At 41.5% G+C, this 17,682-nt stretch overlaps 1 protein-coding gene across 2 annotated transcripts in view; it reads left to right on the forward strand.

Annotated features, from left to right (window-relative positions):
• The first annotated feature begins 338 nt into the window (after window positions 1-338).
• The window catches only part of FGF14 (fibroblast growth factor 14), a 786,891-nt gene continuing 769,547 nt past the window's right edge, over window positions 339-17,682 (forward strand). For both annotated transcript variants that reach the window (XM_030201338.1, XM_030201341.1), the window contains exon 1: window positions 339-546. In XM_030201338.1, the coding sequence (XP_030057198.1) occupies window positions 339-546 (208 nt within the window). The remainder of the gene's footprint in view (window positions 547-17,682) is intronic.

Consider the following 17,682-nt stretch of genomic DNA (forward strand, 5'->3'; position numbering starts at 1 on the left):
TCTATCATTGGTTTTCAAGGTTCTAAAAATCGACCCATCCCCATAGCGATCAAGGACCAAGCAATGGTTTCCTCTATGGACATTTTTAATGTTTTAGTGTTTTGTCATTAGTTTTCTTTTCTTTTCTTTTTCTGTCTTTGCTGGGATTTCCAGTCTTTACTTTGGTTTCACACTGCAAAAGAAATTTGCCCTCTTCAGTGACAGCCTGGTGTTTGATCTAGAGAGAACCTATAATCCTGGCTACAAAAGAAAATAAAACACTTTCACTGAGACGTCTCAAAGAAAGAAATCTCATAAGGAAAAAATACGGGCAATGATAAGAATATAATCCATTTTCCATGGTGAAGCTGGTTTCCTTGTTTGGGAGAACTAACTTTGATGTATTACTATGCAGCCACAAGGATCTATTATTTCTTGGGGTGTTTAAGCTATTGGATTGTTTTCCACCCAAATCAATGTGGTTTCTGTGGAATATTTTCAGCAAAGGAACGCATATGCTGCAGTGTCTTTGTGGCAAGAGTCTCAAGAAAAACAAGAACTCAAGTGGTAAGTAATATATGCCTTGCATGGGTTTCCTTAACGCTGATGGAAATACTGTAGATGTGCTGTCAGTTTAGAGGCTCAGAAAAGATCAGTAAAGTACTGCACTGTGTTTTTATTCAGTAAGGTACTGGTTGGATTGGCTTGATGTTAAATTAAAGCTCTGTTGTTATATAATCTTTGGAAAAGGCAGAAAATTGGAATTTGAAACTGTGGTTGGTTCTTTAGCCCAATGTATGCTGTTAGTTATATGAAAAAAAACATGGGTTGTTTCAATATCTTTCTGCAGTGTTGTCTGGTTAACTTGCACTCTATTGGCCTCTTTCGAAAGTAAAACAAACAAAAGTGATGGCATTTCTCATTTTACTGTAAATCCATATGTTTTGTACTTAAGGCAAACAACCAGAGTACATGTGGAAATCACACTGATCTGTGTTGTTCAGCAACTTTTTGATCATACATATCTTCTTGTGGATAGGCACACAGAGTATCAGTACTGCTGTAGTATGATGAGGTTGTATGAATAAAAAAAATAGTTACATAAGAAGTGCAATATATTTGAACCTGTGCTATGGGGGATGTGCTTTTGCTCATTAATCATTGGAAATGTCCCTTATGTATGCCCTGTCACTGTTTGTTTGTCCAATGTTGCAAAAGACCCTGAAGGAAATACAACTAATTTCATACCTACAGCTTTATAATGAGTATGGTATTGTCTCTGGTTTTGTTTTATTTCCAAAATAAATGTGCTGAATCTTTGATTCAAAATTGCTCATTCTTTATGCGTCATTATTCCTCTTGTGTGACTTGCCACTCCTCTGTTTCCTAGTCATATCTAAAGCAGAAGATGCTCCGTTTTTTTGCCTGACATTAGCGAGTCATATGTTGTAAACGTTGAAATTGCTTTCTGATTAGGGGCATTTTATGCATACCTATATAACTTATGATAAGTTTGTAATTTGCTTTTAAGGACAAAGAGAATTGAGACTGGATGACTTGGCTGTGATGGATTTTTATTGTTATTTTCCTTTGCCATGTATTCTTCAGCAAGGAGCTGAAACTTACATTGAATCAAGTGCAGTTATTATTATGTATATAATCATTACAGACGGTACCATTTAAAATAGGGCTACAATGGAGCCACGTTATGCAGTCATGTTATGGTATTACACATCTCACGCTGGCCTGCATTCTTCATTCATGTAATACAGGGGTTCTCAGCCCAGTCCTCAGGACACGCTCAGCCAGTCAGGTTTTCAGGATACCCACAATGAATTTGCATCAGATAGATTTGTATGCAATGGATGAAGTACATATTCATTGTGGATATCCAGAAAACCTGACTGGCAAGATGTGTCCCAAGGACTGGGATGAGTGCTCCTACTTTACTAGTTTCTTAGTCAGACAGTGAAATGTATTCTGCAAAAATATTAAAAGTATGATAAAATTATAGCAAAATAGATTTAAAAAAATTATACATATGGAAGTTAATATTCTTCTGGGGTAGTCGGTGTTTTTTTTAATGTTGGCTGCCACAGCTGAGTTAAATCTGGATATTGAGCTCTGCTATCCAGATAATAGCCATGCTGAATGGCGCTGCTAATGGAATTGCTCCAGTGTTGAGATTACATCTGGCAGTTGTTGACCGAATGGAGTTTACTTACCATGTGACTAAATAACCACAGCAGTTTCAAGATCTTACTCTGGTTTGGAGTTATTATAGAGAGATAAACTGAGTCCATTTGCCTTACAAAATGTTTAAGTGAAATGCCCAATGATTTAAAAGAAGGAATTACGTTTTGGCGATTTCAGCAGACTATATATATTTTGCTTAATCGATGGAATTGGGTTTTTCCTTATTTAATCCATAAGCTAAAGCTGACTGCTTCCAGGCAAGTCAACATTGGACTTGTTTGTTGAGACTTTGTGACTTTTTGTTTATTATCAGCACTATAGAATTGTGGGGATTATGTGGTTTGAATGGCATGGATGAATGGTATGAGTGAGTTGGGATTGATAGTATTTATATGCTTTATAAGTTAAAAAATATTTTCACATTGTATGGGTTTGTGCTCTGGAGTATTTTAATAAGATTTTATGTGATTTTTACTGCAGTTTATCTTCATTTATCCCCTGCTTTTGAATTATCTACATAGTACACCAGATAATGTTAGGACAACAGTTTTTGTGCCCTAAATTTATTTGGATAGTTATTTGGTTAGTGAATATCCCTGCAAACTGAATAATTTCTAACTCCATCCAATCTCCAACCCTGGACCGTCCTGGATAGTGCCAAGGCGGTCTGTGAGGATATTCAGTGGCACTATCCAGATAGTCGCCAAATATCCATGAATAAGTCAAAGTCATTTATCTGGGTAACGATGGCTGTTAAGAGGATTGATCACTTTGAATATTACCTAGTATTATTTATCTGATACACAGTATCAGTTACACACACATACACAGAGCTGTGCTTTATATATTTATATAGATGTGGACTGAATTATGCATGTGTGTACATATGTGTACAGTATATGCACACACACATACACATATATAAAATAGTTTTTTAAATGGAAGCTATTCATATTTGTTGGAACTTAGAAATTACATGTGTATTTAATAATTATGTTACGAAGCTGATTGCATGGAAGAAATGTTTTTGGGCTAAATTGCACAATTTGCCTAGGTTATGCAGAGCTGCAGAAATCCATGAGTGGCCAACATACTGTATATTCCCTTCACAATCACTGCATCAGAATGGTTTGATTTCTGGACTTGATATTCTTATAATAATCATGTTTTATTGCAAATTTGTTTGCCCCTTTCTTTTGTAAATGGCCTAGTGGCATTTCATGGTTTGAATGAATATGTTGGGTTTGATATTTTTTAAATCTATTTATATTAATTTGAGAATAAAAAAATCTTGGTTGTGAAATGATGTAGTCAAGAACAATGCAGGCAATTTTGCAGTGTTTTACTGTTTGATCTAACATTTTCTAAAAAACTGGATATGGTTTTACACTTTCAATTTTACTGTACATATTTAGACTCTTTATTTTCACTTCTCTAGATCATTCTGTTTATTATTGCAACTGTATTGACTTCCGTATAACTCATAAGTGGAAGGCTCAGATGAATAGCTATGCACTGGACTGTGTCTTCCTGCTCTGCTGCCTAGGCCTGATTGTTCATTTGAACCACATGGGCCTCAGTTTAGCCCTGAAGGTCAAATGAAAGCTGGGCCTAGATGGCAGAGAAGGAGAGTGCAACCTGAAGTGCAGTTGTTTGCCTCATCTTACCACTGCAATATAGGTAGAGAGTGTGTGTGGGTGGGGGGGGGGGGGGGGGGCAGAGTCACTGACGTGAGATAGAGAGTGTGGGGAAGAGGGAAGCTGGAGCAAGCATGGGGAAATGTGCCACAGGGGTAGAGGTCACTGGAGCAAGAGGGCTAGAGGAAGTGTTGGTCACAGGAGGAAGCTGGGGGTATTTGTGTCATTGGCATAGGGGTTGCTAGATCAAGGTGGGAGCATGTGTTATGGAGGTGAGGGTTGCTTAATCAAGCTGGGATGAGGGTGCTATGGGGGTGGTGGTTGCTTGAGTGAGGTGGGGTGGGGGGGGTCACTGGAGCAATTTGGGTGTGTATGTGACATGGAAGTGATGATCTCTGAAGAAAGCTAGATATGCAGTAGGGGGAATAATAAAAAGTAGAAGGGGGAGGAGAAGCTGAGGTAATAATATGAGGGGAAGAATATGTAGGGAGAAGGAGAGTAAAATTGAGAAATGGGGTATATGCCTAAAGGCTGGGAGAAAGAGAAGTGGGGGCATGTGCATTGGGTGAAACCTTGGGGATACACAGGATTGGGGGTCTTGTTAGGAGTAAGAGAGAGAGAAAATGGTGGGGTGGAAAGGAAGGAGTGAGAGGAAAGAGATTTGCATCTGGAGCAAGGGAGGACTGAAGGGAACGTCAAGCCTTCTGATGGAGTAATTCTGTACAAAAAATTCACAAAGTGTGCAGAACTTTGTAGTACTGTATGTAGAATTTTCAAAATGTTTGCATAACATTTAAAAATTTTTTGCATAGAATTCCCCCAAGAGTAAGACATGAAAATTAAAAAGTAGAAATATACTGTCCATAATATTACATTAAACTGATGGTAATATCTTTCATAACATTTCATTAAAGAAACATTAGAAGGTCTCCTTGAAGGAAGTTCACACAGTTCCAACCCCAGCATCTCTCATACATTTAGTTGGTGATAGATCTACTTCTTCACTTTGGTATTAGGTTCCAAATCTTTCCTTAGTGTTTTGTATCCTTTCACCTTTCAGTTTAGGTGTTCCGATAATTCAATTGCTAAGACTCTGTTGTTTTGTCTTAACCCAACAGTGCCCAACGTTCCCATATGGCTTATTTATTTATTTATTGCATTTGTATCCCGCGCTTTCCCACTCATGGCAGGTTCAATGTGGCTTACATAGTAGTTAGGATTTCAGTGTATTGCAGAGAGAAGTACAATCTGTAGCAGCGTTGTATTAACGTAGCAAGATAGAAGTAGTTATTTGTTATCACAAGAGAAGGGGTAGTGTAGGTGGGAGAGTTAGGGAGGGGGTGAGTGAGTTGTGTTAGGAGATTTGGTGTAAGAGAATAGGGGGGAGGAGTTGTAGGAGGATTGGTGGGAGGGTGTAGGAGGAGGTCTGGTTCATTGTCATTATCACTTGGCTGGTTGTTATGTGGATGGGTACATAGTTTAGGTTGGATCATTTGGGTAAGCTTGTTTGAAAAGGTGGGTTTTCAGCAGTTTCCGAAAGGTTAGGTGATCGTTGATTACTCGAATAGATCTTGGTAGGGCGTTCCAGAGTTGGCTGCCTATGACAGAGAAGTTGGATGCATAGTAGGTTTTGTACCTGAGTCCCTTGTAGTTGGGAAGGTGCAAATTCCGATAGGTTCACGATGAGTTTGATCCGTTCCTGGGTGGAAGGTCGATTAGTTTGTCCATGTAGCTTGGGGTTCCTCCGTGGATAATCTTGTGAAGCAGTATGTGTGCTTTGAAGTTTATTCGTTCTTTGATAGGGAGCCTGTGGAGCTCTTCACGTAGAGATGTTGCGTGCTCAAATTGTGACTTACCAAAAATGAGTCTGGCTGCCGTGTTTTGAGCAGTCTGGAGTTTTTTTTAGGACTTGGGCCTTACAATCAATGAAAATACTATAATACCATCATCTTCTTATAGGAACATTGGGCACTAATGAGTTATTGGGTGGCAATAGGGTTACAATGCTCTTATCCCAGAGATGATGGTATTATATTCCCTTTCAGATAGTATGAGCTCCCTGAGTGCTGAAGTCTTGCCTTTGTGAACAGGTGAAGATAAACCACAATAAAGATAAGAAGTTGGCACTCAGTGCCATTGCTTACAACTTTCAACTCCTTCTCTGATCGGGGTCTACTAATGCCAGCAGCTTCAATTGCTCTTGGCTGACTAAAGTTTGGGATCCAGTCTTCCCTTGACTAGACCTTATGCGTTAGGGCATTCTGTGCCATAGAGAGAAAGCTGTGGATCAGACTGACTTCTCTGATCAGGTTTCTGCAGAATAGGAACACTACAGTCTTTTCTTCCATGCTCCAGGGTGCAACTGATTAACAGACTGGCAACCCCTGTATAACTACTGACTCTCTTGCCTAGTCTCGTGAGCAGGGTGCTAAGGCTCTAAAGGGACCCTGGGTGGGGTTCTCCACAATGTGCTTCTCTACAGCCTTCTTATCTGGCTCGCTTTTAGGAGGAAAGGCATGGCTCCTCTCTTGTAACTGAATTTTATACTTCTCTCCAAAACTCATATTTGAATCCTGTTGGATCAGTAATCCTTTGATCAGCATAAAATTTCTGGAGCAGGGGCCAGAATGTTCTGTCTGCACCTAAAATGATATAGCATTTTGGCAGTTTGCTACCACATATACAGTTAGGCATTACTGCCCACTTTGTTCCCTTATTCTACCTTGGCAGTCTACTGCTGCTGGATATCTAGGACATGTTTAAAGGACTGCCAGGGTGGGGAGGAGAAAGAACAAGAAGAGATGTCAAAATCAGGGTGGTTTGGAGAGCAAATAATGCCAGGACCTGCAGGAGAAAGAGGAAGAGGGACAGATATTGGAACCATTGGGGGGGGGGGGGGGGGGGTTGCAAATCATGATGGGACCAGTGGGCGAAGGTGGAAGATAGATAGAGCCTGGACCTGCTGGGGAGGGGAACAGGAGAGAGAAAGAGAGAGAGAGAGAGAGAGAGAGAGAGAGAGAGATATGCTGGACCCTAGGGAGAGGGCAGGAGGGAGGGAAGAGAGAGAGGAAGATACTGGACATGGGAGAGGCATAGGGACACAGAAATGCAATACTAGACATGAGGGAACAGAGATATAAGGGCAATGCTGGACATTTGCAGGGGTAGGAACACAGAAGGATATTGCTGGACACATGAGGGGGATATGAACACAGAGAAGGGGAATGCTTAACATGATGGGAGGTTGTGGCAAGGATACAGGGGAAATGCAGGACAGGACAGGACAGATGATGATGCAGGAAAAATGGATGATGGACATGGAGAGAGAAGAAATGTCAAATGGACAAGTAGACCCTCCCAAGAGAATTAAGAGAAGACAGAGGAAAGCAGAAACCAGAAACTAGGACCAACATGATTAGAAAAATAAAATGACTAGACAACATAGTTATAAAAAGGATTTTTAAAAACTTATTGATTAGAATATGTCAGTTTTTGGAATGTATGTCAGCCAGAACTGAAGTTAGACATGGTTGGGGGTTACAAGAAAACCCTTCAGCACTCTCCAGCATAGTGGTGGTAAATCTCCAGCTTTGAAATATGCCACCCTTGGCATCATTGTAACAGAGAACCCTGAGGCTTAATATCCTCAAATCATTCCTATTCACACAAGCACTCGCAAAGAACAACCATATCTTAAGCAAACTAACTATTATCTGAATTGGTTATTATTCTTTTTACCATTAATCTTCTCTTTGCTTCATGTACAATTTCTCATTCATAATAGATTTTCTAAATGTTAAACATCCATCGCTATCCTAGTACATTTATGATACTGTATTGTAAAATTGGATTCTTACAACAAATTGCTTTCTTATGCATTATTCACTGTTATGTATCCTATACTGTTTATTGTAAGCCACATTGAACTTAAACTTGTTTGGGATAATGTGGAATATAAATGTCACGAACAAACAAACAAACAAACAAACAAACAAACCCCTAACAGCACTAACTCCAAGAACTAATACTGCACTAACCCAACCTATGAAAAGTTAACATTGTCAATATTTTGGAACATTGTTTTTCAGCTTCAAGTCAAGTCCCCCTAAGTCAGTGTTATATAGTAACAAGTAAAAGTAACTTGTTACAGTACTTAAGTTAAAGTTTTGTCACTTTTACTTTTAAAAAAGTACAGGAGACATTTGGGGTTTTTTTTTTACAGATAGAAGAGGGAGATTGATAAGCACAGCTCAGGAGAGGGACCTTAGGGTGATGATGTCTGAGGATCTCAAGATGACAAAACAATGCGATAAGGCGGTGGCCATGGCCAGAAGGATGCTAGGCTGTATAGAGAGGGGTATAATCAGCAGAAAAAAAAGAGATGTTGATGCCCCTGTACAAGTCATTGGTGAGACCTCATTTGGTGTATTGTGTTCAGTTTTGGAGGCCATACCTTGCTATGGACATAAAAAGACTTGAAGCAATTCAGAGAAAAGTGACAAACATAGTATGGGGTTTACATCACAAGATATATGAGGAGAGACTTGAGGACCTGAGAATGTATACCCTGGAGGAAGGGAGAGACAGGGGTGATATGATAGAGTCATTCAAATATTTGAAAGGTATTAATCTACAAACAAACATTTTCCACAGATGAGAATATGGTAAAACTACAGGACATGAATTGTGGTTGCAGGGGGTCTGACTCAGAAATAATGTCAGGAAGTACTTTTCATTAAGAGGGTGATAGATGCCCTCCTGCCGGAGGAGGTGGAGATGTAAACGGTAACGGAATTCAAAAATGCATGGGATAAACACAAAGGAATCCTTTATAGAAGGCACGGAACCAAACACGCTTAGCAGTGATTAGATGGCAACACCAGTACTTCGGAAGCAAAGCCAGTGCTCGGCAGACTTCTATGGTCAGTGCCCTCATTGTTCAGATTCAGCTTCAGTAGTTGGAGAACAAGGCAAGTGCTGGGCAGACTTCTATGGTTTGTGACCTGAATATGGCATGGACAGATCAAAATCAAGTATACATATGTGATATTACATCATAAACTCATAGTATAAGTTATCTTGTTGGGCAGACTGGATGGACTGAACAGGTCTTTATCTGCCATCATCTACTATGTTACTATGAGGCTCATTTTCGAAAGAGAAGGACGCCCATCGGAAGATGGGCATCCTTCTGACAGGGTCGAAAGCCGATTTTGGACGTCCCCAACTGCTTTCCGTCACGGGTACAACCAAAGTTCACAGGGGCATGTCGGAGGCATAGCGAAGGCGGGACTTGGGCGTGCCTAACACATAGATGTCCTCGACCCATAATGGAAAAAAAAGGGCGTCCCTGACGAGCACTTGGACGAGTTTACTTGGTCCTGTTTTTCTTACGAGCAAGCCACAACAAGGTGCCCCAACTGACCAGATGACCACCGGAGAGAATCAGGGATCATTTCCCCTTACTCCCCCAGTGGTCACTAACCCCCTCCCACCCTCAAAAAACATCTTTAAAAATATTTTGTGCCAGCCTCTATGCCAGCCTCAAATGTCATACTCAGGTCCATCGCAGCAGTATGCAGGTCCCTGGAGCAGTTTTAGTGGGTGCAGTGCACTTCAGGCAGGCGGACCCAGGCTCATCCCCCCCTACCTGTTACACTTGTGGTGGTAAATGTGAGCCCTCCAAAATCCAACAGAAACCCACTGTACCCACATCTAGGTGCCCCCCTTCACCCGTAAGGGCTATGGTAGTGGTGTACAGTTGTGGGTAGTGGGTTTGGAGGTGGGGGTTGGGGGGCTCAGCACAAAGTAAGGGAGCTATGTACCTGGGAGCAATTTATGAAGTCCACTGCAATGCCCCCTAGGGTGCCAGGTTGGTGTCCTGGCATGTCAGGGGGACCAGTGCACTACGAATGCTGGCTCTCCCATGACCAAAGGGCTTGCATTTGGTCGTTTCTGAGATGGTTGTCCTTGGTTTCCATTATCGCCGAAAATCAGAAATTACTAAGTCTAGGGATGACCATCTCTAAGGATGACCTAAATTTCAAGATTTGGGCGTTCTCGACCATATTATCGAAATGAAAGATGGATGTTCATCTTGTTTTGATAATACGGGTTTTCCTGCCCCTCCACCAGGATGTTTTGCGAGGATGTCCTCAGCAAAACTTGGGCGTCCCTTTCGATTATGCCCCTCCACGTTACTTTTGCCAAAGTAATAATTTCACAAACTTTTACTACTTTTACCTAGTTACATCTAATGCTTGTAGTAAAAGTAAAAAGTAAAAGCAGAAGTGATACATAAATGATGAATCCTCAGTGAACTAAATGAAGCAGAAAAACTTAAAACAGGATTTTGCTAATGCAGACCTCATCATGCAAACAGTGGATCATCTCATCTTAAATTTTACTGTTCAGAGAATACAGCCAGTGAGAACAGTGGAGTTGCTTGTGTTGGAACAATGATGTGTTGGGTTACTTTGGAGATAAAGCTAAAGTGGGTTTCAATTCTTCATGAACTGACATATATCTCTACCTCAACACTGCTGGTCATCCCATGGAAAATTTTACTTTGGGGTGACTGTCCACTGGAGAGATAAGAGTCTTTAGTCTCCTTGTCTGGTCTTAAGAAGATTGAAGGTTTGCGTAGGAATGTACATTTTCAAAACCAAAGTATTTAATTCTTTAAAAATTGAAAATAATGTTTGTACCTTTTGTTGTCTGATCATTTTATTTTTCCAATTGGGTTGGACCTGGTGTCTTTTTACCACTTTCTTTGGTTTTCCCTTAAATCCTTCAGGATCTTACTTCTATGTGTATGTGTGTGTGTGTGTGGGGGGGGGGGGGGGGGGTCACTCTCCCTATCTTGTTCCCTTCCTCTTCTCTATCTATTTCTGATATTCATCCTTCTGTTTCATCGGGGGGGGGGGGGGGGGGTCCCATTTCTCTCCTCTGCTTTTTAAAAAAATCTTTAATCTATCTAGATTTCACACCTCCTTCTCCCCCTTCAGTTATCAGCCTCCCTCTTTTCACCTTCCCAGCCTTCCATGTCCTATGCTTACCTTCACTGACCTTCCATTTCCACCTGTGTCTCTCATTATTTTTCCACTTTTATTCCCCCTCAACTTTAACCCAGACTCCAATGCCCCATTTCTTTCCCCTATACTCATTCCTTCTCTAGTCTTATTTACCTCTGCTTACAATCCCCTTATCAGTCTCAACTCTTTCCCTGTACTCCTCCTCTTCATTTCTTATATCTTACCCCTTGTCAAGGCTCCCATTCCTCCTTTTATGCCACTCTTTTCCACACTTTCTCACCACCCTCTCTCATCTCCTTTAAATATCTTCTTCCTTCCTTTGTCTCACACTCTTTTCATAGCCTTCTGCCTCCTTCTCTCTTTTTCCCAGGATCTATTGCCTCTACCTCTACTCCATCCCCAACATCCATCACTATTTTCCACCATACTACCTTCTCCTCTTCCTCAGCATCTGCCCATCTACCTCCTACTCCAGTTTCTTTTCAATCTTCTAGACCAGTCCAGACTGATAGGTTATGTGTCCCTACCAGCAGAATGAGGCAGAGAGTCTGAATCCTTCCAGTGACAACACCAATATGAGGAGTGGTGCAGCCTGGAACTTGTCAGTATTTCTCTGCCTCCAGCAGGTGGTACAGTTTAGAATGGTGCAGCAGGCTATCTTCTGAGTAGGTCTGACTCCCGAAGGTGCAATCCACAACCTACAGCACTTTATTTATACCCTTTGCTGGGTTCATTCCCAGAGATCAGGCTATTGACCTTCTCATGGTTGAGCATGGTTAGGTCGAATCCTCTGTTGCCCCAAGGTTCAGTCCATGGGCCTTAGCTCAAAGCTTGCTGGCAGGGGACCTATGGGGCATTGGCCTTCAAGGATGAGTTATTTCTCTTTTTTCTTGTTTTCCCACAACCACATTAAAAAAAAAAGGCAGGGATTTTTACTTTCAGCCATCTGTCTGCCTCATAAAGTTTGTTTTAAAAACATCTTATCAGAATTAAAGTTCAACTTAACTGGAGTCCATTAAGGGGTAGGCAGCTGCAGCTAAGAGGCTGGCCTGGGATGAACACTGCCGGTGAATCACTGTGGATTGACTATGTTGAGCAGCAGGGAGTCCCCAATTTGATTTCTGGCATGACTTGAGGAGTGTTTATGCCTAGTGGCAGGCATTGCAGTGCATATGGAAAGTGACATCCATAAAGGAAAGAAGAGTATTAAAAATGATGGTTTTAACTTTCAAGGTCTTACATAATCAGAAACCATTAGTTACTTCAAAGTCTATAAATGTATGTGCCTGCCAGATCTTAGTCCTCAAAGAATGCATTACTGATAATCCCCATTATTAAACAGATCCACTTAATGAAGTGGTAAAGCAAAGCTTTTAGAGTGGTAACTCTGAGCATTGGAATAAGCTCCTAGTAGAACTTAGGGGAGCAACATCCTTACACATTTTTAGGAAAGGTTTGAAATATTTTCTGTTTTCAACTGACTGAATGATAGCTTTATTTTATGCTGACTTCTCTTACTATTATTTAATACTTCTACACCATCCTGAATGGATCTTCACTGGTTCCAAGAAGAAGGTATAGCAAATCTTTATAAAAAAAGATAAAATAAATAAATATATAATGAAAGTACTCTAGGGTGGTTCCTGTTTGGTAGGGTATTCTCACGGGGCCTTATCTCCCCTCCTCTGTAATCTGTACTGAGATCCTTAGTCAAGATTGAGAAATTTCAGATTATTTTTTTGCAGACAATATTCAGTTGTATGCCTCTTTGGGTTAGGATAGAGAGGAGAATCAATGGAGGATGAGTGATTGCTTCAGAAATGTCACATACAAATCACACTACAAGTTAGGAGACCATTATTTGTGATAAACAAATGCTTGGTGAAACAGTAACGCCATTAGTAGGAATTCTGTGATTCACTTTGTAAAGGTGCTCCAAATGTTTCCTCTGTGTTCCTGGTGTCTAATAAGTTTCAGTAAGAAGTCATAGCTCTTCCCAGAATAGTGGGAAAACAATGAGGGCCCCTTTTACCATGCTGCGGCAAAAGGGGGCCGGTGCTGGCATCAGTGCATGTTTTACACGTGCGCCGAGGCCCCCTTTTACCGCAGCTGGTAAAAGGGAAGTCTCGACTTCCTGCAGGAAATGGCCATGCGGTAAATGAAGCATTTGCCACGTTGCAGTTTCGGGGCGAGCCCTTACCGCCACCCATTGAGGTGGCGGTAAGGGCTCTTGCGTTAACCCAGCAGTAACCAGGCAGCGAGTGGCACCTCCCCATTACCGCTAGGTACACTCCAGAGGTACTTCCTGTATAGCAAGCGGTAAGCTTGCATTGGGCTTACCGCCGCTTAGTAAAAGGAGCCCATTTTTGAAAGACATTCATTTGTTTGAATGGTTTGTAATGCTATTTTAGCTAACTAAGAGATCATTTTACTAAGTGTTTTTGACGCGTGCTGAGGCCCTCTTTTACTGCAGCAGGTAAAAGGCTTTTTTTTTTTTTTTTAAAATAGCCGTGTGGCTAGTGAAGCACTTGCCGCATGGCCATTTCGAGAGGGAGCACTTACCATCACCCATTACCACTGAGTAAACATCGGCGCTACAAAAATAATATTTTTGTATCACCGTAAATCTGGTTTAGCGAGTGGTAAGCCTGCATTGGGCTTACCGCTGCTTAGTAAAAGAGTCCCTAAAAGTAATTAAGGTATAACCACACAGACACACAAACATAAGTTGCTGTGATGCTTAAGTATTAAGCAGAAAATCTATATATATCAAGAGGCTTGCATTTAAATAAAAGCATAATTTTACATTTCAAGTGTTATTTTGTATTGTGTATATATTAAACATTGCATGTGAGTCACTGAAATCATTGGCATTTTGAATGAGATGACATAATTTAGATAATGCAGATTTATGAATACACTATTAATGTTACTGCCTGAGGTATATATTTCATAAATATGTAAAGTCTTGAGGAACAAAAGATTATATTTATGTATGATATTTTAATAACTTAAAACCCTTTAGTGTTCAATGTTCTCTTAATAAGTCATTTGGGAACAGATTGATGGGAACATTGGACACTAAAGGGTTAAGAACTAGAGACTGAAATCTGGAGACAACAATTTTTATTCTCTGTAAAAATGGATGTCCTTGCAGGCCTGTTACACTGGGTACACGTGGGAATGAAATGAAAAGCACTATGAGGTGAGAAGACTTCAAAATCATTCATCTTTTCTGTCATTTGCAGCATCTGATAAACATTGTTCTTTGGTTCTCTTTGAGTTTTCCTTGGTCTTCTACTAATTTTCTGTGTAGAGTCACCAACTTTTCACATAGTGCAGTGTTCTTCACTGCAAGGCCTGGGTGCCCGTACTGGCCCCTGGAGACCTTTGGGGCAGCCCTCATCATCATTCTGGCTTTTTTTCTGCTACTCCCTGCCTCTCTACCCAAACTCATTGCAGAAAGGGGGAAGTGGATGGGAGGAATAGCCATATGCTTGAAGGACAAGGTATTTCTCAATAAAGAAAATATATTTGGAAATGCCTACCTCCTTAAGGATACACACAATAAAAAGTTTGAAAGCAGGCTGGTGGGGTGGACATCATTGACACAAATTGATCAGTAGTGTCAAGGCCTCTCATGGGAAGGCATGTTGTGGTTTTCCTTCAGCTCATTTGGATCCAAAGTGGCCCCAACTTAAAAATTAATGAAGACTACTGACAGTGGATATGAAAGTAGTTTGGAAAAACCATGTTTGTGGGTCGAAATCAAGTAGCATAATGGTATAATTAGATTTTTGTTATTTTTCTTACCTCCATGATTAATTGCATGGGTGAAGACAATCATAATAAAAAGGAAGAATAGAAAAGATTATTATTTGTGATCATCTCTGGGAAAAGGTGACTGAAGTAGCTGATCCAAAATGTTGACATTGGTTGATTTTTCATAAGCTGTCTGAAAAAGTTATATGTTTGAATTTCTCTAACTTTAAGAATTAGTTTTTACATATAAGGATGGGATTGTACTTTTGTATTACAAATTATTTGCTTTAACCAAATATTTTTTTGTTTCTGGTGACTTTAGACACCTTTTCCACAGAAATCACATTTTAGTGTGGTGCTCTCATTTTTATCTTGCTGGAGAATACACTAATATCTTTTCTGCGAGAATCACCAGGCATTCCTCTTCATTTTCTACCTTATTGCATAAGACGTGTACCAAAAGTCCTGCACTAAGTTTGAGGTGAATGGATAATTGCATTGAAGGCAAACATTTTGGAGTGCAGTTTTCATTTGCCCACCTTGTCTGTGGTTAAAAGTACATGCCTCTGTAATTTAGTAGAGGCATTTACTGGGCAGGAGTTTGTATACTTTTGTATTTTCAAAAATATGTGCATTGTTTTGCTTGGTAAAAGTGCTTGGAAAAGAGGAAATATATGTGGCTGCAGATACTACTTTCTTTGATAATTTTCGAAGCCTGAATTATTCTCTATTGGAGGCTCATAAGCCCTATATACCATCTTGCAGCTATTACCTCCTTGCTGTAGAGGAGATATCTAATCAGAATTGACTGCTGGTCTCCCTGATTGCTTCCCATTTTTACCCTGCCCCTCTTATGGGCATTATCACTAGAGCCAAATATTACAGTGGAACAGCCAGAGATGCTTTGCATTGACTTAATTGCATTGGCGATGGAGTGTGTTAGTGCTCTCCTTTGTACAGACAGACTTGATGCATATTTTCCTATATGAGTTCCTGATATCTTGTGCTAGTAGAGAGATATATTGGAAAAGAGGGCATGGTAATGTAATTTACCTCCTCCCCTAAGTCCTAAGGGCCCCTTTTACCAAGCTGCGACAAAAGGGGGCCTACGCTGGCATCTGTGCATGTTTTTGACGTGTGCCAAGGCCCCCTTTTACCGCAGCAGGTAAAAGGGTAGATCTTTCTTTTTGGCAGGAAATGGCCATGCGTCAAGTAAAGCACTTGCCGCATGGCCATTTTGGGGAAGAGCCCTTACTGCTACCCATTGAAGTGGCAGTAAGGGCTCCTGTGCTAACCTGGTGGTAAACTAGTTGCGTGGTGTGGACGTATACAAAATTTCAAAACCAACAACAAATTCCACAAGATACAAAATGGCTTTGTGCTCAGGGAAAAAGCCTCAAAGAGCTCAGAGACCAAAACTTGATCTCACGGAGCTTAAATGGACCCAATGGTCCTCTCTTCATCATAGGCAAACCCCCCCCCCCCCCGATTTCACAGATCTAAATAACTTTAATAGGCTGTGGTAACTGTGCTAAATACACATCCTGTTTTTTCATAAATACAGAGACAGTCAAGTTAATTATGTGTGGAACACTACTGGTGCTTAACACACTATCTGATTTACACTATTTCACTTATCTTAGTCGAATAGTGTTCAGCTGCTCTCCGCTATGCGGTCCTCCACTGCTGCCCTGAGCCGACGGTGGCCAGCGTTTCGCTGCTTCTTCAGGGTCTCAGGCTGCAACTAGGAGAAAAGAAAAATCACAGTCCAGTACAACAAAGCATGCAACACTGCCTGATTACTGCCAGGTACACACCGGTGCTACAAAAATAAATATCTTTTTGTAGCACTGGATATGACGGTGCACTGGGAATGGGAAGTACCGCCGAGCTGCTGCAGTAGCCCAGCGGTACTTCCTGTTTAGTGAGCAGTAAGCTGCTTTGTAAAAGGGGCCCAAACTTTGTTTCTTGATGAAGTGGAGGGGTAGCTTAATGGTTAGTGCAGTGGCCTGAGAACCTGGGGAACCCTATAGGTTTGATTCTCAGTGCAGCAGCTTGTGGCTCCAGCAAGTCACTTAACTCTCCATTGTCCCAGGCGCAAAATAAGTGTTTGTATATAATATGTAAACTGCTTTGATTGTAACCACAGAAATCCCATCCCCTTTCCTTTCCTGTGAAAACAATCCTTGATGATTGCACCACAAATTTAAAAGGTATGGGGTAAAAAAATCTCTGTAATTATTTTCTCTGTTTAGTTAATATAAGATCAATTAGGAACAAAGTATGTTTGATGTCAGACTTTTTATAGTGAGACAGAGACTAGATTTATTATGCATCATAGGGATTAAGGGGCCCTTTTATTAAAGATAATGTGTGTCCTAACCAGTGCTTTTTTTGTAGAAAAAAAGGTGCCGGTACTCATATGAACCCACCAGGGGCGTAGCCACGGGTGGGCCTGGGTGGGCCCAGGCCCACCCAGTTTTGGTTCAGGCCCACCCAGCAGTGGAGGCAGCGGAGCGGAGGGAGCAGGCTGAGCTCCGATCCCGCATCTGCCTCCCCAGCCCGCCACTGCCCCGCGCCGCCGCCACCCGCCGTACCTTTAAATACTACAGTTTTGCTGGAGTCGCGGGCAGCCGGCATTGAAGACATCGGCAGGCTTACGCCGGTTCCAGCAGCCTTCCCTCTTCCCTCATTGCAAGTCGGATGATGGCTCCGCCCTCTTCTGACGTATTTCCTGTATCTACGAGGGCGGAGCCATCATCCGACTTGCAACGAGGGAAGGGAAGGCTGCTGGAACCGGCGTAAGCCTGCCGATGTCTTCAATGCCGGCTGCTCGCGACTCCAGCAAAACTGTAATATAGAGTAGTTACTTACCTGTAACAGGTGTTCTCCGAAGACAGCAGGCTGCATATTCTCACAAGTGGGTGACGCCACGTCGGCCCCGGAGGATTTTAAAGCAAAATCTCAAAATCTCTTTACGGCGTTCCGTCGCGCGAGCGATCGTACTGCGCATGTGCGCACACCTATTCCCGCTCGCCGAGCGGACACGCCCCTCAGTTATATCCAAAAGATGG

This window comes from Microcaecilia unicolor, chromosome 4, assembly GCF_901765095.1.
Source record: "Microcaecilia unicolor chromosome 4, aMicUni1.1, whole genome shotgun sequence".
Classification (NCBI taxonomy): domain Eukaryota; kingdom Metazoa; phylum Chordata; class Amphibia; order Gymnophiona; family Siphonopidae; genus Microcaecilia; species Microcaecilia unicolor.